Source organism: Asterias amurensis, chromosome 14 (assembly GCF_032118995.1).
Source record: "Asterias amurensis chromosome 14, ASM3211899v1".
Taxonomy (NCBI): domain Eukaryota; kingdom Metazoa; phylum Echinodermata; class Asteroidea; order Forcipulatida; family Asteriidae; genus Asterias; species Asterias amurensis.
In genome coordinates, this window is record NC_092661.1 from 2,706,732 (window position 1) to 2,733,449 (window position 26,718).

The 26,718-nt window shown below is 39.5% G+C and overlaps 1 protein-coding gene across 2 annotated transcripts in view; it reads left to right on the forward strand.

Annotated features, from left to right (window-relative positions):
- The first annotated feature begins 377 nt into the window (after positions 1-377).
- LOC139947456 (intersectin-1-like) overlaps positions 378-26,718 on the forward strand; it is a 57,886-nt gene continuing 31,545 nt past the window's right edge. Inside the window, exons 1-24 of one of the 2 annotated variants that reach the window (XM_071945367.1) lie at positions 378-512; positions 3,239-3,274; positions 4,974-5,118; positions 5,635-5,807; positions 7,089-7,250; positions 9,314-9,425; positions 11,145-11,318; positions 11,852-12,285; positions 13,300-13,397; positions 13,967-14,019; positions 14,287-14,398; positions 14,887-15,036; positions 15,210-15,350; positions 15,845-15,932; positions 17,429-17,568; positions 18,902-19,074; positions 19,736-19,902; positions 20,526-20,564; positions 21,310-21,363; positions 21,940-21,999; positions 22,680-22,963; positions 24,104-24,270; positions 24,800-24,935; positions 25,575-26,205. In XM_071945367.1, the coding sequence (XP_071801468.1) occupies positions 3,259-3,274; positions 4,974-5,118; positions 5,635-5,807; positions 7,089-7,250; positions 9,314-9,425; positions 11,145-11,318; positions 11,852-12,285; positions 13,300-13,397; positions 13,967-14,019; positions 14,287-14,398; positions 14,887-15,036; positions 15,210-15,350; positions 15,845-15,932; positions 17,429-17,568; positions 18,902-19,074; positions 19,736-19,902; positions 20,526-20,564; positions 21,310-21,363; positions 21,940-21,999; positions 22,680-22,963; positions 24,104-24,270; positions 24,800-24,935; positions 25,575-26,205 (3,709 nt within the window). In that variant the 5' untranslated portion in view covers positions 378-512; positions 3,239-3,258. The remainder of the gene's footprint in view (positions 513-3,238; positions 3,275-4,973; positions 5,119-5,634; positions 5,808-7,088; positions 7,251-9,313; positions 9,426-11,144; positions 11,319-11,851; positions 12,286-13,299; positions 13,398-13,966; positions 14,020-14,286; positions 14,399-14,886; positions 15,037-15,209; positions 15,351-15,844; positions 15,933-17,428; positions 17,569-18,901; positions 19,075-19,735; positions 19,903-20,525; positions 20,565-21,309; positions 21,364-21,939; positions 22,000-22,679; positions 22,964-24,103; positions 24,271-24,799; positions 24,936-25,574; positions 26,206-26,718) is intronic. The other variant, XM_071945368.1, reaches the window with a different exon arrangement.

The following is a 26,718-nucleotide window of genomic DNA, read 5'->3' on the forward strand; positions in this document are numbered from 1 at the left end:
TCTGACCCTCGCCTCGTAAATCAATGCTCTGAAACCACTGATCTCTACTGAAACACATGGCCGAATAACGGCACCAGATTAATTTACTTCGGGGTTCGATACATTCCCTAGCTCTAACAAACGATAGTTTTGATTGGTTAATGTAAATAACTAGTTTTTATACTTTTGTTGAAAAATGCGCACTAAAATTGTATATTTCTTCTTATATATGCTTATACATAATACATTTACACTAAAAAATTACTCAAAATAGTAGTAGTGTATACACATATTTGGTTAAAAACTGTTAATTTGGATAAAGTGTGCCCTTTCGTGAAAAATGTATCAACCAATGAAATGGTAGCACCGTATAGTGGGCGAGCCCCCTTGTGTTTCACCGCTAAATCAAGATGAATGGCAAAAAGGAGAAACATCACTTCGGGAATTTCTAAATGATTTTTGTGCCCGATCCTGTCTTTAAATTTCCTTGAAACTTAATCAGCAGCATCAGTGACGTATTAAGAAACAATCTGGTATGTAAATTATAATTTTTAGTACTGGATTTGTGTTGTTAATTATCGCAATCAGTTGAAGAGGTAGATGCTGTTTCAAGCTGTTCTCTAAAAAAAGTTAAAACAAAACAGAAAATCATAATGTAAGAGGGCGCCCTAATAGTAATACCAGAAAGAAGAATTTCATACATTCTTCATGTCCTTGACCTTGATTAATTAAACCCACAGTTTGTATTTGTGTTGGGTGAGCTAGTAAGTAAAGTGATAGTCAGTCAATCGTAAAAAAAAAAAAAAAAATTGCCTCGGATTCGTGGGAACGGGTTGGTGGGTGATCGTTCTGTACGTCACATCTCGTCGAGACGTTGCCTCAACTCGGCCTCTGGCATGTCTGGGCTCTGCGATGGTCTTTATCTTAGCAGGAGCAGCATCAACCCAGAGGGTTTAAGCCCGGTTCATACTTCCTGCGAATGCAAATGGGATACGATTTTTGACGTCGCAAATTCTCAATGAATATTTTGGAACAGTACAGGTGCTCAACTTCTGCAAATTATTTGCAGAGAAAACAGCCCTGTGATGTGCGATGTCAACATTTGTATCGCATTCGCAGGAAGTGTGAAACGGGCTTTAACTTTTTTATTCTTGAGACGTGTACTTTTACATTGTACATGCCATGTGTTGTATTGTAACCTTCCGCCGGAACAATCGTCTGGCTCATATTAGGATCGAGAATTAGGATTATCGCAAAAATTTGTCATATTATACATTATGACAAAGGACATTGCAACCCAAACTAATCTAACAGATAGGAGTAGTGTAGTATAATTAATTGACCAACAGCCTACACATTGCACAACATGATCGGCACCCTCTTTGTTATTCCTGGGAAGGGAAATCGTTTGAGTTACTTAAAAGATGTGACACAGTCTGTCTCAATCATGACAATAATCAACATGTTCTGGATACCTAATTAATTCCAACTGCTCATTCTTTTTACAGGTGGAGACAAAAAAACAACAATAACAAACCCAATTTAACCCTGACCAGATTTGTCCCGCATAACTACATTGTAGCAGCTGTGTGTACTTAAACAAAATCCAAAAAGATCTTCTGTTAAAGCATGTTTTGCTTCAATTTGTATCCTCCTTAAATTTCCTCTAAGTCGATCAAAGATGTCAGATGTTGTTGTGAATTTTCGAGATGGTCCTACAGCTTAATATCCCCTTCCCCAGTTGTAATGCGCCCCTTCCTGCCTTGTTCTATTTTTAAACAGTCGGATGTTATCGGACCGTAGCGTAGGTAGATGAAACGATTGTGTCTATTGGCTGGAGTGGTGGGCAACATGATTGAGAATGGGTTGTGAGTTGACCAATCAGGTGATCTGTTTCTTACGGACGATTTGTTTGAAATTAAACAGGTTTCTGGGGGTTTCGGTGAACTTGTAAGTTGTATCAAGGATCTTTGTGTATTTCGGTGTAGTCATTGTGCGTATGGGATGCGCTTATTCATTTGAACCTCGTTCTTATCGTGCTTGTGTACACAGTTTGACATTGAACTTTGATAATTGTGACGAGTGTATGACCCAGCAGTAAACTGATAGTCATGTGTATACTTGGTAATAATTGTTAACAATGTGTACAAAAACTGTGTAGACAAATTATTGAGTTAAATTGGTCTCGCTTGTGGCATTACAAGCGACACTTTCTATAGGAGATTTTGTTTCATGGTTTGGATTTGAAACTTTGCTTGGTGGAAGTGTCACTTAAGCGTGTTTGAAACGAGGATATCGGCTAGACCGTCATGTATGGCTAGATCACGCGCGTCTGCCTATTCTAGTAACACCATGTGAATAATTATCTCTATTAGTAGTGTTGGCTCTGAAAAGAACCGGTGGTAAAGACTCAAAGTTCTGATCAGTATGCTCTGATTGTCTACAGGAGAATTCTGGACTCTGTTGCTGGATGCTACTTGTCTGAGGGGGATTAACCAGAGGTTAAAGGAACTCGTTGCCTTGAATCGGTCGAGTTGGTCTTTGAAAAGCGTTTGTAACCGTTTGTTATAAAATGCATATAGGTAGAAAGATGTTGTAAAAGTAGAATACAATGATCCACACAAACATGCCTCTAAATTGCACGGTTTTCCTTTTACCTTGTCGACTAACACGGCCGGCCATTTATGGGAGTCAAATTTTTGACTCCCATAAATGGCCGACCGTGTTAGTTTGCACAGTAAAAGGAAAACCACGCAATTCGAGGCAAACTTGTGCGGATCATTGTATTCTACTTTTACAACATCTTTCCAACCAACTGCATTTTTATTAAAAACGGTTACAAATGCTTTTCGGAGACCAACTCGACCGATCCAAGGCAACGTGTTCCTTTAATGGTTGTCATCATGTGAATGTATCAACTATCAGTGACTATAACCCATGGTTTCACTTTTGCTGAATGGAATTATCGTTTCACTCTCGCAGGGTGAAGTTGTGGTTGCGCTACATGGAAGTAGGATGACAGTTTTTGGTCACTTAAGTGCACTTGGGAGTTGTTCGGGCTCTCAGAATTGTGGTTTTTACTTTTAGTTGGACTGTAATTGGACTATTTGTGAGTCGGAATCTCGGTAGCTCAGGTTAGGATATTTTAGTCAGTCAGTAAGTCGGGTTGGAATTTCTTTGCAAATCTTAATTCGATTGTTATTTGTTTCCACTGTTTTTATTTTTTTGACATAAAGATGTTATTTTTCTGTTTCTCTAGGGACCTGGAGGCTGTACAAGATGATGCAGGTTCAGGGTAAGTTGTCAGACAAGAGTCTCCCCGTGCACATAAGCTAGTGTCTGGGCTGATACAAATAATTTGTTTTGATTAAAGATGCTATGTCAGATTTTTGGCTGATTTGACCCCAAAATTTTGATTTGAAATTCAATAGGTATTTTGATGGGGGTCGAGAAAGTTACAAGCTTTCATTTGAGCCATTGTTCGAAAAAGTCCGCCAGTTCCTATAAGTAGCAGCGACAATATATCACGTGACCAATTCTTGTGTTTCATAAGAAACGTTTTAAATATTTGTAATGGTTCCTGATCATTAAAAGTGAAAGTTAAACCTTTTTTTTCGTTAGAGCGGGTGATACTCTTTGAAATAACATTAACTCAAATAAATATATTTTTTAACGTTTGGGGTCAAAAATCTGACATAGCATCTTTAAAGGCAGTGGACACTATTGGTAATTACTCAAAATAATTATTAGCATGAAACCTCACTTGGTAACGAGTAATGGGAAGAGGTTGACATGGTTGATAGTATAAAACATTGTGAGAAACGGCTCCCTCTGAAGTGGAGTAGTTTTCGAGAAAGAAGTAATTTTCTACGAATTTGATTTTGAGACCTCAAGTTTAGAACTCGAAATCAAGCATCTGAAAGCACACAACTTCGTGTGACAAGGGTGTTTTTTTCTTTCATAGTTATCTCGCTACTCCGACGACCAATCGAGCTCAAATTTTCACCGGTTTGTTATTTTATGCATACGTTGAGATACACCAACTGTGAAGGCTAGACTTTGACAATTACCAATAGTGTCCACTGCCTTTAAGATCAAATTCACAAAAATATAAAGATAAAAACGTGTAGAACGCCACAGATTGAACGGTAGGGCTTTTAAGACCAATGAAAAACTTTAATTCATAAGTACCTCATACAGTTTCGCTATTGGTGGAGAGCGCGTCACGTGGGTGTGTATAAACCTTTGTTTATGGCCAGTAAAAAGTGTTGAAACATGGGCGTGACATGCGAGCTTGCACCTGTTCTTATAAGACAGTTTCTTCATTCCTGTTGGTCGATAGCAACGGCGGAAAAAGTTGTGCCACATCAAGCGATACGCGCGATGCCCACAGCATTCCCTTATAAGGAGTTGTTAACCCGGCGGCGGAGGGCTTTACCATTTCATAGCTGGAGGGGTGTTGTGTTGAAAGAAATCATTGAACAAGTATAATTTTTGCATTTATTTTACTCCTTGACCAAAAATGGTTGATGTTTTTAACCGAAACGGTATTTATGAATGGGAATCAAAGTGTGTTGAATCGGTTTTCAACTAGTGGTTTAAACTCATCGATGCCTAGTTCTTGATAACTTACCTTGCCTCGGTAAAATTACCAGGCCTCGTTGGGACTTAACCACTAGTTAACACCTCTTCACCACACATTGATTCCCTTAGTAAAATACATTCTGAGAACCTTGTATCAAGTTGATTTTGGCCAAACCTCTAAAACTTGGGTGCATATAGCCATAAAGTTTTTAAAAATCCTGCTTTAAAAAAGTGTTACTAATCATGCTAGATTGCACTTTGACCCCCTCCCCCCAAAAGGAAAACAAAGAAGAACTAAATAAATAAAAATAGTGTTATTGAGAGTATATCAAAATAAAATTTAATAAATAAATAAACAATAAACATATACTAAAAATTTAAGAAATTTGTTTTTGTGAATTTTCTGTCAGACTGGAGGGTGACTGCCGAAGATCGGACGAAACATGATGCCCAGTTCTACCAACTCAAGCCGGTCAATGGTTTTGTCACCGGGGAGCAGGCCAGGGGGTTCTTCATGCAGTCAGGGCTTCCAAAACTTGTCCTCGGTCACATATGGTGAGTTCTAGGCCTGGGCGACTAGTGAAATTTACTACTAGTCACACTTCAAATAGTCGGACTTTGACATTAGTCGTTAATTTCTAAATTCTAAAATGCATTCCGGCGTATGTTTGTGGCAGGCACAATATAGTAAAATTCACCCTGGAAGGAGTGAAGGATCGTGTCACTGATGTCTAATTGTGTTTCATAAGTAAATTATGTTGTCGTGAAGAGTCGTGAACGTCACAATCGGTTCACCAAGCAGGTTGTCCCTACTATTTTTTGTAGTGGTATGTTGAACCGAGTAGTTGAAAAACAGGAGGCGCGACTCAATTAAGCAATCACTCCAGCGACTACAACACTAGTTGCACTAGTCACCCAGGCGAAGTGAGTTCATCCTGCATGGTAAACCAACATTTTAAGCGTCTGTTTTTTTCACCCCAGTTATGGTCTACGTCTTTCCTGAGAAAATCAAAATTTGAAATTGTTAAAAAGAGACAATTTTCAAAACTGAAGTTTATTTGTCTCTGGCAGGGGCCTGGCCGATATGAATGGAGATGGGAAGATGGACAAACAAGAATTCTCCATCGCAATGTTTCTCATCAAGAAAAAACTGCAAGGGATGGAGCTGCCGACGTCGCTTCCTCCGTCTCTCAAACAACAACCTGGACAAGCTATGGGGGGATTCGGTGGATCGTTCACGATGGGTAAGATAAAACAAGGAGTAGCTTGTTTGTCTGTCTGTCTGTTTGTTTTGTAAGTCAGTGTTGGTTGGTGTGTAGTAACTGAACTCAAGGAAATGTGTGCTGCTTTGTTCAGAAGCACATATGGCCCCCCTTTTTTATTTGACCAGAACGAAACTGAGGAAAAAATGTAGACACTGCCATTTAAAGACACTGGACACTACTGGTAATTGTCAAAGACCAGTCTTCTCACTTGGTGTATCTCAACATATGCATAAAATAACAAACCTGTGGAAATTTGAGCTCAATCGGTCGTCGAAGTTGCGAGATAACAATGAAAGAAAAAAACACCCTTGTCACACGAAGTTGTGTGCTTTCAGATGCTTGATTTCGAGACCTCAAATTCTAAATCTGATGTCTCAAAATCAAATTCGTGGAAAATTACTTCTTTCTCGAAAACTACGTCACTTCAGAGGGAGCTGTTTCTCACAATGTTTTATACTATCAACCTCTCCCCATTTCTCGTTAACAAGTGATGTTTTATGCTGATAATTATTTTGAGTAATTACCACTGCCTTTAACCTAGCACTATTTGGCCACATTTGTCTGGCATCTATGTACTTTTCTAACAGTAACCAATTAACATCACACTAGTTGAAAAGAGTCAAAGGCAGAGAAAAAAGAGACAATAATGCTATTTAATTTTTCCGCCATGAAACTTAAAGGAACAGGTTGCCTTGGATCGGTCGAGTTGGTCTTTGAAAAGCGTTTGTAACCGTTTGTTATAAAATCAAATGGGTAGAAAGATGTTGTAAAAGTAGAACACAATGATCCACACAAACATGCCTCAAAATTGCAGGGTTTTCCTTTCAAATTTTTGACTCCCATAAATATCAGACTGTGTATAGTTCGCAAAGTAAAAGGAAAACCACGCAATTTCGAGGCAAATTTGTGTGGATCATTGTATTCTACTTTTAAAACATCTTTCTACCCATATGCATTTCATAACAAACGGTTACAAATGCTTTTTATAGACCAACTCGACTGATCCAAGGCAACGTGTTCCTTTATGTTCTGATGGTCATGCTTTAATTAGACCTTCATTAGATGCTCAATATTGACCCTAAAATCTCACATTGGTTCTAAGTAACTATTCTTTTTTCTAATTATTGGATTAACTATCTTACCTGAGGTATCTACGGATTAACTGCTTTTAACTGAGGTATCTTTTCTAATCCTTTTGCTCATTAACTCTTTCTTCTTAACCACTGCAACTTTCTTTTCCACATCTCGCACATCCTACAGGCATGGGTGGTATGGGCGTTGTAGCACCCGCCCAGCCCGTGGGAACCATGGGGGGCATGGGTAACATGCAACCCATGACTGGGTCTATGGCAACAGGGCAAGGTGGGTTTAACGCCCAACCTGGACGGAACGCCCAAATGTCAATGTCTGGACTCGCTATGGGTATGTTGACATCGTTAATTACAGTGTTGTCAGTTTGCCCCTTTAACGGCACTGGACACTATTGGTAATTACTCAAAATAAGTGTTAGCATTGATAAAAACTTACTTGGTAACAAGTAATGGGAAGAGGTTGATAGTAAAAAACTTTGTGAGAAACTGCTCCCTCTGAAGTAATGTAGTTTTTGAGAAAGAGGTTGTTAAATTTCTCACTCAAATAGTGAAAGAATTCACGCCTGAGGTCTTTTTCAGGCATCTGAAAGCACACAAATTTGTGCAACAAGGATAATCTTTTCTTTCATTATTCTTCAGCAACTTCGATGACCAAATTTTTACAGGTTTGTTGTTTTTATGCACACATGTTGGGATACACCAAGTGAGAATGCTGGTCTCTGACAATTACCAAAGGTGTCCAGTGTCTTTAATGTGTCATTCCATCGTTGACCTTGTTTGGCCTGCATTTAGGCAGTCTGCCAAAAAATTGCATGTGCACTTAAAACAAATGGAAGCTGCATGATAAAAATAAATCAATACCATGTTGCAAATGGAGGATGTTAAAGGAACACATTGCCTTGGATCGGTCGGTCGAGTTGGTCTTTAAAAAGTGTTTGTAACAGTTTGTTATAAAATGCATTGGTTAGGAAGATGATTTAAAAGTAGAATACAATGATTCACACAAACTTGCCTCGAAATTGCTTGGTTTTCCTTTAACTTTACGAACTAACACGGTTGGCCATTTATGGGAGTTAAAAATTTGACTCCCATAAACGTATCATATGCATTTCATAACAAATGGTTTCAAACACTTTTCAAAGACCAACTCGTCCGATCCAAGGCAACGTGTTCCTTTAAGTCAATATGGTTTTAAAGGAAGAGTATAATGACCCACACAAGAATGCCTCAGAATTGTGGTTTTCCTTTTACTTTGTTAACTAATTCGATCGGCCATTTTTGTGGAGTCAAAAACACATTAGCCTAAATTGCCCAATCCTAGCCTATGTTTACAATGCACAGTACGTGTCCCTTTAAAGTGCAAGAATTTCATTTTTTTGTAATCCTGTGTTTCTCAAAGAGTCTCCACACTAAGATAGGATTGAAAAATAAAAACTTAATTTCTTCTTTCTCTACTGCTTTTTTTTATTTTGTGGTGTGTGCATTGCACCTTTAATACTCTTGTTTCCAGTTTCTACTGTGACTCATAGGGTAAATTATTATCTGAAAATGGGAAATGTTGTGCTGTGTTCGGTTTTACTCGCTCTTGCATGGACTTGGTTCTTTTTACTTTGCAAACATGTAGTGTTGTTTTTGGGGGTTGAATTTGACTGTGATATTTATTGTGTATTTTACCATTTTCAAAAAGGCTAAAATTTAAATGTTGAACACCCAGAGTAAAATATTATTTTTGAAAATATTGTTTGTCAAAATAAAACCATGACTAAAATAGAGACCAAAAAAAATCTCTTAAAAATTAACATGCACCCTTATACAATCTGACCACAAAAAAAAAAGGGCGTTCTAAACTTTGTTCGATCACCGGAATTTTATTCTTGAAAAAACATTCATTATAACTGGTTTTACCAGAGTCAGATGTAGACAAGAAAAGATGTTCTGATTTTAAAAGGATAAAGGAAGTTTGAAGATTAAAGACAGCGGACACTTGGTAATTGTCAAAGACCAGTCTTCTCACTTGGTGTATCTCAACGTTTGCATAAAATAAAATTTGAGCTCAATCGGTTGTAGAAGTTGCGAGATATTAATGAAAGAAAAAAACACCTTTGTCACACGAAGTTGTGTGCTTTCTGACGCTTGACTTCAAGACCTCAAGTTCTATACTTGAGGTCTCGAAATCAAATTTGTGGGAAATTACTTCTTTCTCAAAAACTACGTCACTTCAGAGGGAGCTGTTTCTCACAATGTTTTCTCCTATCAACCTCTCCCCATTACTGGTAATCAAGAAAGGTTTTGTGATGATAACTATTTTGAGTAATTACCAGTAGTGTCCACAAGTCTGAAAGATAAATTATGTTAAAAAAAAAACATTTTTCTGATTGATGCATTTATTCACAGGCACTTCTAGTCAAATGATCACGCAGTCTGGTCCCGGGGGCTTCCAGGGCATTTCACGGTCTGCTACACTGCCTCCTACGAATTCGCAAGCCGTGCACGCTTCCCCTGAGAGGTAAGGATATGCTCATTGCATAAGATCAACTGTAGAATGTATATGCCCTCTGGGGCGCCATTGCTGGAATTTATTCATGTTGCAGACTAAAACAAGGTTTTTTTCCAACTGAGTTTTACGGCAGAATCTTTTAGAAAGGTGAACAAAACTTGATATAAGTCAAGGGCCTAATTTCATAGAGCTGCTTAAGCAACAAAATTTGCTTTTAAAAGCAGAAACATCCTTGCTTAGTAAAATCAGAGTACCGGCCAAGACTCGACTCAATTGTTATGCTAAGTAAACAACAGCTAAATACCAGTCACAAGCAATATTAATGGCATGACATTTGTCCAGTAACATGTGTAAAACAAGCGAGCTATTTTCGTGCTGAAGCAAATTATTTGCTTAAGCAGCTCTATGAAATTGGCCCCAGGTTTGTTGCCTCAGTTTTTAAAGGGCAAGGGCACCAAAGAGTGTTCTCTCTAGTAAAGGGCACTTTAAATCGGAAGTAGACCTTGTTTTTTTTTTTAACCGTTTGATTGTTTTAATCCAATATAAATATAGATATTATACCGTAAAATTAACCTGCGTTTTTGAGATGTGTATATATATTAATCCAGTGTTTGCGGGGCTAAGTTAGGCTGTAGTCTGGTAGTGAAAAAAAAATGTTCAACTCACAATTTTTCCAAAAATCTACTGTCAGTTTCTCTTGTGGCTTATTACCTCAACCTCAAGTATGTAGGTCATTTAAATATTTTTTTCTGGTCCTGCGAAAGTTCCTGCAAGGATTGGTCTAGCAGAGATTTTTTAACCCTCCCAAACATGCTAAAATGATCTCATATCAACTTGGTTGCGATTTTTCTAGAGGTTTTTTTTTTTTCCACTCCCATCAAAATCAATTAAACTAGTAGCCTTGGGGGCATTTGGATGTGTACAGCTTGCTACATGTATCATTGCATGTGGTGTAAAAATCAATCAATAAATGTATATATCCAGTGGTGTGGAGTGTAGTTATGCTATTGATTGCACTTAAAGGTGAAATGAATTGCTAAAAAAATGTTTCACCTATACTAAACCACAGCGTTTGGTACAATCTGGAAATTCGGTCCAGATTTACAGGAAATTAAAGAACAGTTGTTCATTTCCAAAGTTTTCACTTTATGTATTTTATATATTTTGTTTGTTTAGTCTTTTAAGTATTATTTATTTGATGATCAGATAGTAACTTATAGTATGTATAATGACAGGCCTGATACTTCACGGAGGCAACGAAGGCGATTGTCTCCGTGTCCCCTGGTCATTGCCTTGGTGCCCTTGAAATGCTCCAGTACAAATTTGCAATTTCATCAAAGGGTGCCCTTTACCAAGAAGAAAATGCCTTGGTGCCCTTGCCCTTTCAAAAACGAAGCATACAGGCCTGTAACGATACCTTAAGTCATCAGAGTGTGGGTTCAAATCCCAGTCATGACACTTGTGTTCTTGAGTAATGTGCTCCACTACAACTGCTTCTCTTTACCCAGGGGTATAAATGGGTATTCCCAAGAGTAGAGGCTGATAATGTGTATGAAAAAGAAGGAAAGAATAAAGGACTAAAAATAGCCCAATGATTAGGGCACTAATGTTTAAGCGCATTGAGGCATTGTTGTGAAATGTGCTATATAAGCTAGTTTAATATGATTAACTAGTTAATATTATTATTTATATAGAAATTTTAATCTCTCTTAAAAATTTTCTTGATAGGTCAGCAACGATATCCACAGGTCCAGAGTGGTCGATCCCCCACGGTCCCAAGCTACGTTACAAGCAGACCTTTAATACACACGACAAGACGCGGAGTGGGTTTCTGACCGGTCCCCAGGCCCGGCAGATACTGCTACAGACCGGGTTGCAACAGGGCATTCTTGCACAGATATGGTGAGTCACATCCCCCCCCCCCCCCAGAACCAAGGACCCCCCCCCCTCCCACCCAAAGAACCCCGAAACCTAACCCCCAGTGTTTGCCTTTGAAGGATTGTGATACCTTTTCTAGATCAAGTTTTTTGCCATGACATGAATCCCTACTCACTGTGAATGATGTGTAATATAATTTACCTGAAAATACAGTTTACCTGTAGAAGTTTTAGCTTTATTAGTTTCTGTGAAAACAAAAATGAAAATCAAAGAGTAATGTTTCAAGAGAGTTATTTTCATGAAATTGTTTTACTCGATTCTCAAAATTACAGCACCTTCGTAAAGTGATATTTTAAGGGAAGCTTTCTACCATCATTATCTTTATGCCGTGTAATTTTAATGTAAGACTGCTGACGTTTGTGTTTTCTATCAGACAAAAACTATCCAAGCCCCTTTAGGACCAGTTCACTTAATTTATTTGTATTTTCTTTACTCTTAATCAAATCCTATTTCTGGCAATAACTATTAATGACACAAAAATTCTTTTTACTCTCTAGGAGTTTATCCGATATCGATAACGACGGCAGACTCACCCAAGACGAGTTCTGCGTGTCCATGCATCTTGCCGACATGGCCAAGGCGGGCCAGGTCCTACCAGCATCCCTCCCCAATCACCTAGTACCCCCATCCTTCAGACGGGGGCGCTCGGGGAGTAACCAATTCCAGAGTGCTGCTCAGGTGCCCACCTCAATGGGTTCTATGCCACCCAATTTAGGTGCAGTACCCACTTCTATGGGTGGCATGCCAGCTTCGATGGGCGGCATGCCAGCTTCGATTGGCGGCATGCCTGCTTCCATGGGCGGTATGCCACCCAGTCAACCCATCGCCCAGATGGGTGGAATGATGACCATGACACCGCCCATGTCGCCCGGCCTCCCTCAGCAACAGAACTTTGATGACCTGCCTCTCGAAGATAAAATAATCGAGCCAGGTACTATTTTTGTTTTTTATCGTCCTCAAACCAGCATCGGAATTAATTCATTTGTTTGCAAGAAATTATCAACAAATTTAAAAGTTGTACTTCAATGTCAAAGTCAAATTTCATAGTGCTGCTTAAGTACAAAAAGGAGCTAAGCACAACAAAATATGCTTACCAGCCGAAACATGTACAACTTGTGACTGGTATCTTGCTTATTTTTGCTTAGCAGAAAGGTGTTCATGTTTTAAGCAGAATTCTCTCCTTAAGCAGCTTTATGAAATTTAGCCCTGATCAGTCGATATTATCCACACGATTTTGACTGGTAAATGCACTATCAGACAATGCCAGCGTGCAATAGGATATCATGTGGTGAATGCCTGATCTACACAGTGCACAGTCAACCCTCCTACTGTCTGACCATTTAATATCGTTCACTACGGCTTCATGAATGATACATACATACATGTAATTCTCTTGGAAAATGAGTATAATACAAAATTAGTTTGGACGTGTCCCTTTCTTTGTGTTAGTGGACACTATTGGTAATTGTCAAAGACTAGTCTTCACAGTTGGTGTATCTCAACATATGCATAAAATAACAAACCTGTGAAAATTTGAGCTCAATTGGCCGTCGAATTTGCGAGATAAAAGTGAAAGAAAAAATACCCTTGTCACACGAAGTTGTGTGCTTTCTGATGCTTGATTTCGAGACCTCAAATTCTAAACTTGAGGTCTCAAAATCAAATTCGTGGAAAATTACTTCTTTCTCGAAAAACTATGTCACTTCAGAGGGAGCCGTTTCTCACAATGTTTTATACCACCAACCTCTCCCCATTACTCGTGCCCAAGAAAGGTTTTATGCAAATAATTATTCTGAGTAATTACCAATAGTGTCCACTGCCTTTAAACAAAAATTGAACCTGGTTTTTATTCAGCACCTTACATGCCTTAGGACCCATTTTTAAGTTGTTATTCCTCTCTTTGACCTTTATATATGTTTTTGTTTATTTGTTTACTTGTTTACAGTTTCATTTGAGGACAAGAAGAGAAAGAATTTTGAGAAGGGTCAGATGGAGCTGGAGAGAAGACGAGCAATGCTGAGGGAAGAACAGCAACGAGAAAAGGTAAGGATAACAAAACTCACAGATCATTTGATTGGTGGGACACGCGTCACATGTCATTCTTAAATATTATTATTCTTATTCTCTATTTTTCCTTGTATTTTGCTACAGCGTCAATTTCAAAACCATTGGCTAGAAGGCTTGTTTCCTTAAAGTAGTTTTTGGTCCATTCACAATTATCAACACTTTCACAAGAGTACGAGCCCTTTGCTAGTGGTAGTGGTTAATGCCCACCGTACACTTTTGTTTTCTGGAAAATTGAACAATTAAAACATAGCTGCATGATCCGTTTTGCACAGTTAGATTTATAAAGACTCAGTTATTTTTTGGACCTCTGAAAGTCGGATAAGCTTCGTCTTGTACGAAGGAAATTAGGGTATTACAGTATATATCTATTTAAGATGAGTCTTTATATTTCTTAAATGGTTTAAATACTCGAAAAGCTGCATGGTTTGTACACTTATGAAAATTTTGATATTAAAGTGTGAATTCAAAAATTTTAACTAAAAAAAGTGATTTTTGTTTCGTTGATTTTTAAGAGTGAAATAAAAATTTCTTGTTATCGTTTGCAGGATCGGCAACTTCAAATTGAGAAACAAGAACAGGAAAAGAAGGAAAGGATTAGGTGCGTTTAGTTCAGAATTGTTTTGAAAATATAAATTATCTACTAGTTTTGTTTGTTAAGTTTGATTTTGTTTGAAACAATTTGCTTGCATTGATTGTTGAGTTAAGTTTTGATGTACTTGATGGCGTGTCGGGGGCCGAGCGGATATGAACACCGGACTCGAGCTCTGGTGTTTCTGATCAGCAGAGTGTTGGTTCGAGTTCCGGTTGTGACACTTGTGTCCTTCAACTCTGACTTTAAACTTTGGTCTTGATATCTTTCTTGTAGGATGGAGCAAGAGAGGCGTCGTCAGATGGAGCTAGAGAGAATGATGGCGAGACAGCGGGAGATGGAGGCCGAGCAAGAAGAACAAAGACGGAAGATGGTTGAACAAAGAGAGGTGAGCGTCTTAGTAGAAGTCCTTGGCCCGATTTCACAAAGCACTAAGATTCATCTTAAAGACACTGGACACTATTGGTAATTGTCAAAGACGAGTCTTCTCACTTGTTGGATCTCCACATATGCATACAATAACAAACCTGTGAAAATTTGAGCTCAATCGGTCGTCGAAGTTGGGAGATATTAATGAAAGAAAAAGACACCCTTATCGCACCATGGTCACATGAAGTTGTGTGCTTTCAGATGCTTGATTTCGAGACCTCAAATTCTAAATCTGAGGTCTCAAAATCAAATTCATGGAAAATTACTTCTTTCTTGAAAACTACGTCACTTCAGTGGGAGCTGTTTCTCACAATGTTTTATACTAAAACTTTTTTTGAGTAATTACCAATAGTGTCCATTGCCTTTAAGAACTCAGTCCAAATGTTTGGATTCCCTTCTCTCTTTTGATTGGATGAAACTGATCCATCGTATCGTTTCCTTCTACAGACCGCAAGACGTGAGCTAGAGAGACAGCGTCAGCTTGAGATCCAACGTCAGCGACGCCAGGAACTGGAGGCCCAGAGAATCAAACAGCAGGAAGACGTCTGCCACCTCAAGTCTAAGAGCAAGACGTTAACGTGTGAACTAGAGACGCTGGTAAGAAAAGCAAGAATCAATTCCAGATTGTGTATGTTAAAGTTTAGAAGCTTTTTGAGAGAAGACAGTGCCCTTTTTAAACTCCTGCAAATTTGGTCAGACTGTTTTCAGGTTCTTGTAAATCACAGATCACATAAAAACTGCTTTTGTATTCTTCTTGTTTTGTACTTCAGGAAGATAAGAAGAATAGTCTAAACAGACAGCTGAGCGACGCAAAGAACATCATTACTGAGCATCACACTTCGATCATATTAATGGGGCAGTCCAGGGATACCAAAGTGGCTGAGATAGATCAGCTACAGAAAGAAATACAGGTACGTGTTACTAGGGTAGCCATCTTGGTCTGGTTTCTAGAAGTCACACAGTAAAAAGCCTGCACTGGCTGTTGAAGCCACCAGTCTCACCAATCATGCAAACAAAAGATGCTAAAGTAAAGCAGGCAATACCTCGACACTTGGCATGCCATTTTGTGAAGTCATATTTTCGACTCCACAAAATGGGTGACCGTGTTAGTTTGCAAAGTAAAGGAAAACCATGCAATTTCGAGGCTTATTGTGTGGATGATTATATTTTACTTTTTAAAACATCCTCCTAGCCATATGCACTTTGTAGCAAACGATCACAAACACTTTGCATAGACCAACTGGTCCAATCCAAGGCAACGTGTCCCTTTAACGTGTCCCTTTAATTTCACATTTTGTTGCACACTTTCCATATTGGATGTGAATTACAGTCGGTAACTTACTAGAAGTATAAATACATTCGGCTGGCCACAATTTATACTGACGAGTTTGATATTTGTTTTCAGGAACAAAGACAAGTGAAGCAAGGGATAGTAATGCAGAAAGATGATATATCTGCAGCTGCTAAGAAACTCGGCATTGACGGCCATGTTGGTAAGCATCATCAGGGAAGGGTCTGGACTGACTGGGCTAGTCTATGTTTAAAGTCACCTGGAAATATAATTTTTTTTTCTTTCAAACATAAGAGTATATGCTTACAAACAATAAAACAATTTTTTTAGTAATTGTTTGTCACGATTTATATGTTTAAAAAATATATAAAGTTGTTTGGGGGCTGACTCCGCCTACCCCTTTTGTGACTTCAATCGAGGCAGACTTTGCCTGCAATGTGTATAGTAAACACACGTGCAAAGTACATGTACGTCCAAGTCGTGAGTTGGTACATTTCAAAAAGTGTTTTTCTGCATTCAGCAGCAATGCACCTGGTCATTTTTTAAACGTACAAACTCACGACTTGGTCCATACATGTACTTTGCAATTGTGTTTACTCTACGCATTACAAGCAAAGTCTGCCTCGATTGACGTCACGAACAGCGCCCTCTCGGGTCGGGGTCGGGGTCTACTCTTAAATTTGTAAATAACATGATTTTTTAAAACCTTAGTTAACTGTTTATTCACATTCTACTCATCAAAACACATATATTAGTGACAAAAGCTTTATTTTGAAAAAATACCACTTCCAGGTGACTTTAAGTGCTGTTGTTATAGAGTGGTGTTTGGCTAGTCTATGTTCAATTGCTATGGTTACAGAATAAGTATTTCCTTATTTGCTTAGCTAGTCTATGCTCACGTGCTGTCCATTTCAAAATCAAAACTGCCGAACCCTAATGCTCGTTTTCTGAAGTTGATTTGATGCTGATTTCCTTCAGATGGTTTTCATTTTCGGGTGTCATACATGTAGTCGAGCGGTTTAGCTGATTAGAGCATCGAAGTTCTGTGTGCGTTCAAATCCCGGTCATGACACTTGTGTCATTGAGCAAGACACTTCTATTATTATTATTAGTATTATTATTATATTGCCTGTTACGTCTATAAAAGCCTATACTACATGAACATGTGTATGTAGGTCCACCATTGTACTCGAAAATTGCTGGTGCCTAGCCAAATATTGCGTTGGCATTTTTTTATTTTTCATGGAGGAATTTTTTTATTTAAACTTAAAACGTTGGCATTTAGTCTACTAGTCTATGCTCAAGTGCATTCAAGGTCATAATCAAAACAAAACACAAAATTCAAAAATTTTTAAATGTTTCTTAAGTTGCTACGCTGCCGTTTTTCTAGCCTGAATATTACGTCACACCTGGAAGCTTCAAGTGAATAACGCCAGAGACCTGCCTCCAGACCGGCATGTATTTTCACCTGTGACCTACATTCATTTCACACAGAGATACGCAGTCAAATTCTTTTGGGGATGTGACAGCAGTGTACGGTTTTGGGCATCTATTGAAAGCTCATGTCACTGCACGTTTATCAAATGATATCATTGTATCCAATGGAATCACTGGATCTGAGTTGCAGGGACCTGTCTTTATCCTTGGGCCCAGTCTACCCTTTTTCAAACGTTGGTTTTTACCATTCGTCCGTTTCAGGTGAGAATTACCGTAGCATCATGAACAGCTTCACCAATAAGAAGAAGACTCTAGAGCGACTGAGGGAGCAGCTGAAACATCATGAGAATCTGATGGAGACAACACTGCTGGAAATAGATGCTAGAAACACCCAGATAGCTGTGAGTCATTATTATAAATAACAATAATAATAATAATAATAATTAGTTTTTATACAGCGCTTTATAAACACAAAGGGTGTCTCAAAGTGTTTCCACATAATAATCTCTGATCACTGGGCTTTAAGTCGTTCCCTAAATCATCTCAGCTCCCTGGGGAGTGTACAGCCAGTTCTGTAAAATATACAGCATACATGGCATACAGCTTGATGAGTGCGTCTGGTAGTGTTAAAGGCAGTGGACACTATTGGTAATTACTTAAAATAATTATTAGCATAAAACCTTACTTGGTAACTATTAATGGGGAGAGGTTGATGGAATAACCACATTGTGAGAAACGGCTCCCTCTGAAGTGCCATAGTTTTCGAGAAAGAAGTAATTTTCCACGAAATTGATTTCGAGACCTCAGTATTACATGTAGAACTTGAGGTGTCAAAATCAACCATCTAAACGCACACAACTTCGTGTGACAAGGGTGGTTTTTCTTTCATTATTATCTCTCAAGTTTGATGACCGATTGAGCTCAAATTTTCACAGGTTTGTTAGTTTATGCATATGTTGATATACACCAACTGTCAAGACTAGTCTTTGACAATTACCAATAGTGTCCAGTGTCTTTAAAGAATAGGCATACATGTACATGTGCAATCTAGCCGTAGCTTTAGCTGAAGTTGCCGTTCAGGATACAACCTTAGACACTACATGTATTTCAGCCAGAGTAAACGATAAATTAAAGTAAACTTGCAGGCACAACCATGTTGTAGTTCTCTTTTGAGTGAGTGTTGGCTCTGAAAAAAAAAAAGCCAATTTACAAAAAGCAAAAGTTAAAGAATGTTTTTATAACTGGCTGCACTGGCTTTAGCACTGGCTGCCCATCTCAAACAGAATTGACTTCAAACTTTGTCTACATGTCTTCAAATCCTTTGCTCACCAGTCACCATCATACATATCTGACATGCTACTTCCATATGCCCCACCGCGTTCCCTACGCTCTTCCTCAGAGAACCTCTTGGCCGAACATCGCACGGTCTCTAGAGCTGGTTCTCGTGCTTGTTCTGCTGCTGCTCCATATCTATGGAACTCATTACCATCAAATCTTCGCCATGCAACTTCACATAAACAATTCAAGAAACTACTTAAGACTCACTTATACAGAAATAGCTGACTGGTTTATTTCACTTTTTATTGGAACATCTTGAGTTTGGACTTCTTTGTTGCATCTTCTGTAGGCGCTTTGTAACCTTGGGTAAAAGGCGCCTCATATAAATGCTGATATGTATGTATGTATGTATGTATGTATGTATGTATGTATAACTTGACTGGTTTTGGTTTTCAGGAACTGAAGAAACAGATTCCCAAGGAGCAAGCTGAGTTGGAGAGACTATCCGCTCTCCATCAACAGAAGCAATTAGAGCAACAGCAGGCCAGCACCGACATCAAACGCAAAAGTCAACTAGCCTCGGAGATGGATATCAAGCAGAAAATAGCCGCTGACCTACAACGGATAAGGTAAGATATCTATTCTTACATCCATTGTTTATCATTTTTAAATTTTGTACATTGAAACACCTGGCACAATAAGTTTTCTGTTTTGTTTTTTGTTTTTTTTTCAATTCAATTGTTTCCATTTTGGTAAAAGTTTAAGAAAAAGCAAAGACCAATTTAAAACAAGTTGCTTTTTCATGTTTTGAGGTCTTTCTAAATGGGGTTTATTGATCAAGAGTGGTATTCTGAGCATTTGTTTGGCAAAATTAATTATTTGTTTACTGAGTAAAACATTTATTTGTTGATTTTGATTAATTGTTTTCAAATTTATACAACTTTTTCATTGAATGACCTTTTCATCAGTACAGATTATGAAATATCTGATTTGAGGCATTTCATGGTTAGGTATATATCAATTTTGTTACCTAAAAAGCAGGACAGTTTTTTTTTTAACTGAGCAGTCTTCCGAATATTCTGAAAAATTTGCTCCGCAGCAGTATAGAAGTCTCCTTAATAGCAAGACAAGTTCTCAAAAAAACAAACATAATCTACCCAGCAAGTAGATTTACACGTAGTGTGGTCGCAAACCAAATATGAAATAGCAATTAATGGCCTTATAGCACTGAGCCAACAAAATACAGTAATAAAATGTCAAACAAGTTTTAAGACGTCCGTCTTTTTCCAGGGATGAGAATCAGCGCAAACAGGCCGAGGAAGAGGAGACGAGAAGAAAACAAGATCAGATCCGATTGGCTCAACAGAGAGCTGAGCAAGAGCAACGAGAGGCGGCGGAAAAGAAGAAGCAAGAAGAGAAAACCAAAGCTCCAGTCGCCGATCCCTTTGCTAACTTTGGTAAGAATTTTGTTCTTGGGATGAACTCAATCAGCGGTTGGAAAGGTATTAATGAACAGTCCCCTCGAACCATTAAGGCTCTGCCCACAGTGGTCAATGCCAGAAAACCCGCCCGGCACTCAGGATTCCCCAACCACCACTGGTAGAATTTCCTCTGTTTTCAAGCCACCACGCCTTCTTCCATTATTTTTTAGCACTTCTTTGATTTGAGTGTATTTACATGATCTACCAGGCAACTGATCCATCTCATCGCAATGGTTTCCAGGGAAACATTTTTTCACCACTAAAGACATTCTTGGCAGAACCCTGGCCAAAGTGGTAGTGTCGGCCGATTTTCTACCTTCCACCCCAGCAGGTAGTAGTTGATAAGCAGGACAGTTCTTTTCAGAACTTAAAAAGTCTCCCAAATCCCATAAATTTACTACCTGAAAGTAAAATGACAAGTTCTCAAAAGAACACAATCTACCCCGCTAGTAGATACACACATGGTGCTACTGCAGACATACCTACAAAAAACATAGTTTTACAAAAAACAAATGTACCTGCAGACTGGAGTTTTAACAAAAACAAATGTACCTGCAGACTGGACTTCAATCCAAACTTTTATCTTTTTCTACTTGCAGGAAATGCAGTTGATGATCCGTTTGCGTCATCTGGCTTTGGTGAGTTTGGTTTTCTTTCTGCCAAGATTTCACAAATTTTATTTGTATAATGTTCAACTCCAAGGTAGTATTTGTTACTGGTGCATTTCTGTGAATTGGTTCTTTATTGAACAAATAGTATTAGTTGTTGCATACCAACCAAAAGGATATATGGAAGTGGAAGTGTCGTGGCCGAGCGGTTAAGAGCACCGAATTCAAACTCTGGTGTTTCTGATCAGCAGAGTGTGGGTCCGAATCCCCAGCCATGACACTTGTGTCCTTAAACACACTTAACCATTGCTTCGTCCTTCGGATGGGACGTAAAGCTGTTGGTCCCATGTGTTGTGTAACGCATGTAAAAGAACCCAGTGCACTTTTCGAAAAGAGAAAGGGTTCGCCCCGGTGTTCCTGGCTGTGGCTGCTGTACGCACCGTAGCACCTTGTAAACCCTTATAAGGTGCTAAATAATTGGGTCTCAAAATTCATCACTGCAATAACCCATCTTTCTGAAAGTTTGTATAATACTCAGCGCCTTGAGTACCTTGTTTGGTAGATACGTGCGCTATTAAGACTTCGATATTATATTATATATAGTGTAAAAGCAAAAAGTATTTAACGGCTTGTCATTAATGGCCTAGCAGAGTCTTCCTTTTCTTTTACATGTAGCCTTTGAGAAACACTCTGCTAGGTAGGGTTGCAACGTAAGGCAAATAACTATTTGGGGTTCTTTATTGTGATGTTTTTTTTTTGTTTTTTTTTCTTGCAGCCAACTCGGCGCCCAAGACAGTTGATCCAGCGGATCCCTTTGCTGCTTTCTCAGGTAAAGTCGTGGAAGCCATTTTTGTGTTGCATGTGTACTCCCCAACTTCATATGCATAACCACATTACTTCAAATGCTGTGTTTTATCAAACTTTCCCTTTAAAGGATTCGGTTACTTTTTCAAAATGTCCACAGATTTACATTAAACTTACAGGGTTTGAAGATAATGATAGCGGAAAGCTTCCGTTCAAATATTACTAACTGAGGTTGTGTAGTTTTTGAGAAATGATTAAAAAAAGTCACACAATAGTTTTGGTCTCATGAGACTTAAATTATTTTAGCATGTGAAATCCCTTAACCAGTTATGATATTATACCAAAACCATAGCATAACTGATTAATACGTTTTTACATGCTAAAACTGAGACGAAAGTTACTACTTTTACTCATTTCTCAAAAACTACAGCACCTCAGTAAGTAAAATTTCAAGGGTTGCTTTCTACTATCATAATCTTCAAACTGTGTAAGTTTAATGTAAATCTGTGGACATTGTGTTTTTTGTTAGGAAAAAGTACATAGACCCTTTAAAAAGTAAAGATTATTTATTATTATTATTTTTTTTTTCTTTTCGATAAAGGTTCTGTAACACCCACTCCACCAGCTGCTCAGAAAGATGATCCCTTTTCAGCTTTTGCAGGTATGAATCAAACAATTTTTTATTATTAAACGGATAATGATTTCTCTGCACTCTGGACCATTTTTGTTTGAGATATCGCCTTTCACGAGGCCGGAGGGGCACTAGATGAGGGCTACACTGTAACTGATTTGGGCTATGGACCTAGGTCAACTGCCACCAGGGGCATATTGCCACCTACTCCTGGGACTGAAACTGGGTTACCCCCTTCACAGTCCCTAAGGATGTAGGCATGGGTATCATCCACTAGGAGCCACCTACTCCTAGGACTGAAACAGGGTTACCCCCTTCACAGTCCCTAAGGATGTAAGCATGGGTATCATCCACTAGGAGCCACCTACTCCTAGGGCTGAAACAGGGTTACCCCCTTCACAGTCCCTAAGGATGTAGGCATGGGTATCATCCACTAGGAGCCACCTACTTCTGAGGCTGAAACAGGCTTACCCCATTCACAGTCCGTAAGGCTGTAGGCATGGAATCATCCATTAGGAGCCACCTACTCCTGGGGCAGAAACAGGGTTACCCCCTTCACAGTCCCTAAGGATGTAGGCATGGGTATCATCCACTAGGAGCCACCTACTATTTTTGTTCAAGCCTAATCACCAATTCTGTATTGTGTCTGTTTTGAAGGTTATTTGTCAAAACGCAACTCAATTATGTTTCACTTCTTTATTTTTTCACAGATTTCTCAAGCGCCAAATTTGACTTTGCCTCAACCACTTCAGCAAAGCCCAGCGCGGCAACAAAGCTGACTCCAGCTCCAAAAGCAACAGCGCCCTCATTGCCCGCAGCCACGTCGTCCAAAGCGCCGACTGCCAAAACTAGTGCTACTAACGACAGTGGGGTACCGTTGAAGTCATCCAAAACCAGGCCGGACAGTGTGGTGTTCAAGAAGTTCAGGGCTCTGTTTGCGTTTGAAGCGGAAACGCCCGAGGAGCTGTCGATCAATCCTGGAGATATCGTCATGGTAATAACTTTGTTTATATTTATTTTCTCATTGAAGTAGAGCATTTTACATAGTTTGAGCTGTACTAACAGGCATGCAATTTTTTAGCTGATCAGCTAGTTTACTCTTTTTCTTTTCAAAACAGTGCCATAGAAAACTGAAAAACACTGTACAAAAGTCAAAGTGTGATCGGCCATTTCCTCCTTTTTATTGCAAATAGTTGCATGTATGACTAAACATAGATGCTTAGCAATTTTGTCCATATTAATATGCAAGGCTCCAGTCCAGCACTCAAACCGGGGTCCAAAGAGGTGAAAGGCAGGAAAAAAAACACTGAGCAAACCAGAAGGTTGGTAATAGACCGATCCATTAAGCTCCGCCCCATTGCGTATTGACCAATCACAACGCAACGAAGGTCCGACAAATAAGGTCTGATATGCGTGCGCGTATCTTGGCTCGCGCGGCAGAGTTGTGCAGAAAGGCATTGGAGAGGCTCACGTGTTTTTGCTCACACAAGCGTTGCTGACAGAGTCTAGTGGATTGGTGTATTAGATAGACCCCCTTGCATAACGCAAAACACAACATGGCATTGAGGTTACGTGCATGTTTTTTTCTGCACAAAGAACAGCATCAGTGAGGGTGCTTTTTGGTTTCGGTGAGGGCGCTATATAAGAGTGAGACGTCATTTCGTAAAGGTCTTTTAAATTTAACACTCCTTTGGCAACCATTTCCTGATGATGAGAAATTGATTTTAAAGGCAGTGGACACTTTTGATAATTGTCAAAGACTAGCCTTCACAGTTGGTGTATCTCAACATAAGCATAAAATAACAAACCTGCGAAAATTTGAGCTCAATCGGTCATCGAACTTGCGAGATAATAATGAAAGAAAAAACACCCTTGTCACATGAAGTTGTTTGCGTTACGATGGTTGATTTCGAGACCTCAAGTTCTAAATCTGAGGTCTCGAAATCAAATTCGTGGAAAATTACTTCTTTCTCGAAAATTATGGCACTCTGAGAGGGAGCTGTTTCTCACAATGTTTTACACCATCAACCTCTCCCCGTTACTCGTCACCAAGAAAGGTTTTATGCTCACACTTATTTTGAGTAATTACCAATAGTGTACACTGCCTTTAGCGCCACTAATTTTGTTTCTTCAGGTCGGTAGAAGCGAGAACGCAGAGCCGGGCTGGCTCGGTGGTGAGCTGAACGGTAAGACAGGCTGGTTCCCTGAGAATTACGTTGAGAGGATGGGATCTGACGATGAGGAGGGGACCAGTGGCAAGGATGCTGGTTGGGCTAGCTTCGGAGATGCTGCTGGGAGTCTGTAAGTCAAATCATCTCTTTGGAGTTGAACCTGTTTCAGACAGGCGTGCCAGAGTTTTCGCCGAACCAAATAGATTAGGAGCGACTCTAGGTCGACCCAAATAAATTTTAGTTTTAGACAGTTTAAAGCCATTGGACACTTTCGGTACACAGTATTATCCAAGGCCCACACTTCGTGTATCACAACGTATGTATAAAATAACAAACCTGTGGAAATTTAGGCTCAATCGGTCATCGGAGTCGTGAGAAAATAACGGGAGAACCCTACCTTGTTTTCGCACGTTTTGCCGTGTCATGACATGTGTTTACTATAAATCCGTAATTCTCGTAGTCGAGAATTTGATAATTGTTTTAATGTTTTCTCAAAAAGTAAAGCATTTCATGGAATAATATTTCAAGAGAAGTCTTTTACCATTACCTTCTGTAAACCCTATAAGTTATTTGTAAATCTGTGAACTTTTTTTTTTTTCTGTTATGAAAGTGTATAATGGCTTTAAATTTCAATTGTTTTCTCGTCTTGTTTCTTTCAGGGCGAAAGCTGAAACATTGTCTTCTGAAACGATGTCCACTTCTTCCTCTGCGTTCAGTCATTCGGTAAAGTCGTCCCAGTTCACTCATGTAACTCAAACGTCAACGCATCCAGCACCGTCACCCACACCTGGACAGGTAGCAAGAATTTTTTCTTAAAAAAAAAAACCAAGATGGCATTAACAATCCCCCCTAAAAACAGTTAAAGGAAAAACAAAGATTTTCTGAGTATGTATTAACATTGTTTTAACAAGTCCCCTACTTTGATTGAGTTTTATTTCAAAAAAGCCAAAAAACATCCCTCCAAAAGCTATTAAGGAAAATAACGAGATTCTTATTAGGCACAAACAAGTTTTGTATTTCACTGTTTTTCAAGCTGCAAACCCACAGTCATGATAATGAGCTCAGCAACCATAATACCCTAGACTGGATCATTCCACTTATCTAAGAGGGGAAAGGGAGGGGTCAGTTGTACAAGATCTGATCCTGTAACCATTTTGAGCTGCAAACAGTCTCATAGAATTCCCCCCAAGTTCCAGTTGAACTCTCTACCACTTAATCTTAGATCTTGTCAAATTAAAATCTTTTCCCAAAACTTATCTTGCGTCACAGGTTTTCAAGGACTAATTTTGTTGTGTCCGTTTTCTGTCGATTTGTTTTTGGTTTTACTGTGCCTTAGTCACACAGCAGGCTGGATGTGAGCGCATTGCAAGTCTTTATTATCCTTATTATTGATGTATTTTTTCATTTTAATAAGTCGTGTTTGTAATTCTGCAGGGCAAGAAGCTTGCAGATGGCGTCAAAGCTGAAGCGTTATACGACTGGCAAGCTAAGAAGGATAACCATCTATCATTCAAGGCTGGAGACATCCTCCTACTCAAGGAAGAGCAGGATATGTGGTGGATGGGAGAGCTGAACGGGAAACAGGGATGGTTCCCTAAGACACAGGTCAAGCAGCTTCGAATAGAGTCCGATAAGCCTGCAGCAGCCACGCCTGCAGCAGGTGTATCAGTAGCAGCGATTACATCCTCGCTGTTTGGTGAAGCAGCAACATTCAAGCCAGCTGCAGCAGCAGCTAAACCTCCTGCAGCAATAGCAAAACCTGCTGCAGCAACATCAACACCATCTGCAGCAACAGCAAAACCTGCTGCAGCACCCGTAGCAGCAGCACCCACGTCTCAACCAACACTGACGGCAACACCTGCTGCAGCAATAGCTCAACCTGCTGCAGTGACAGCTAAACCTGCAGCAGTCGCAACGCCAGCTACATCTGAACCCACGCTAGCCAAGGCGGGGGTGTCCGTAACAATGCCCACTACCCAACCACAACTGGGTGATTTTACTTCCATGTCGGCGAAGCCTGCAGTTTCACCGACGCCTTTAGCAGACCAGATGCACCTAGGAGAAGGTATGAAGTTCTTAATAGTAATAGAAAAACAAATAATAAAGACTTAATGTGCACATATCCACCCTTCTGGGTGTTTATCTATACTATTAAAAGCGTAACCCGCGCCATCTTGGATTGAAAATTAGAAGGTCCAGTGGCATGGCATCCTTGTGGAATCCAACACGGTTGTATCGTTACAGACGTCGGGTTGCAAGTCTACAAAACCCTGAACCGAACTCCCTATTACGAGTTGTCTGATTGGCTGGAGACACGAGCGATATCTCCTTACATGTGTGGTTGTCTGGTTTTGATATGGGCCACCTGTTGGTCGAAGGGGGAAGCCGTAGGCTGCGCACAGAGTCACCTCTGTGGTTGTCTGGTTTTGATATGGGCCACCTGTTGGTCTAGGGGGGGGGGGGAGCTGTAGGCTGCACACACAGCCACCTCTTTAGGTTTGAAGTGGGTGGCAACCTCGGACTCCCATTAACATTCCAGAGTGACTCATTGATGTTTCGCAGAGGGGTAAATGGCATT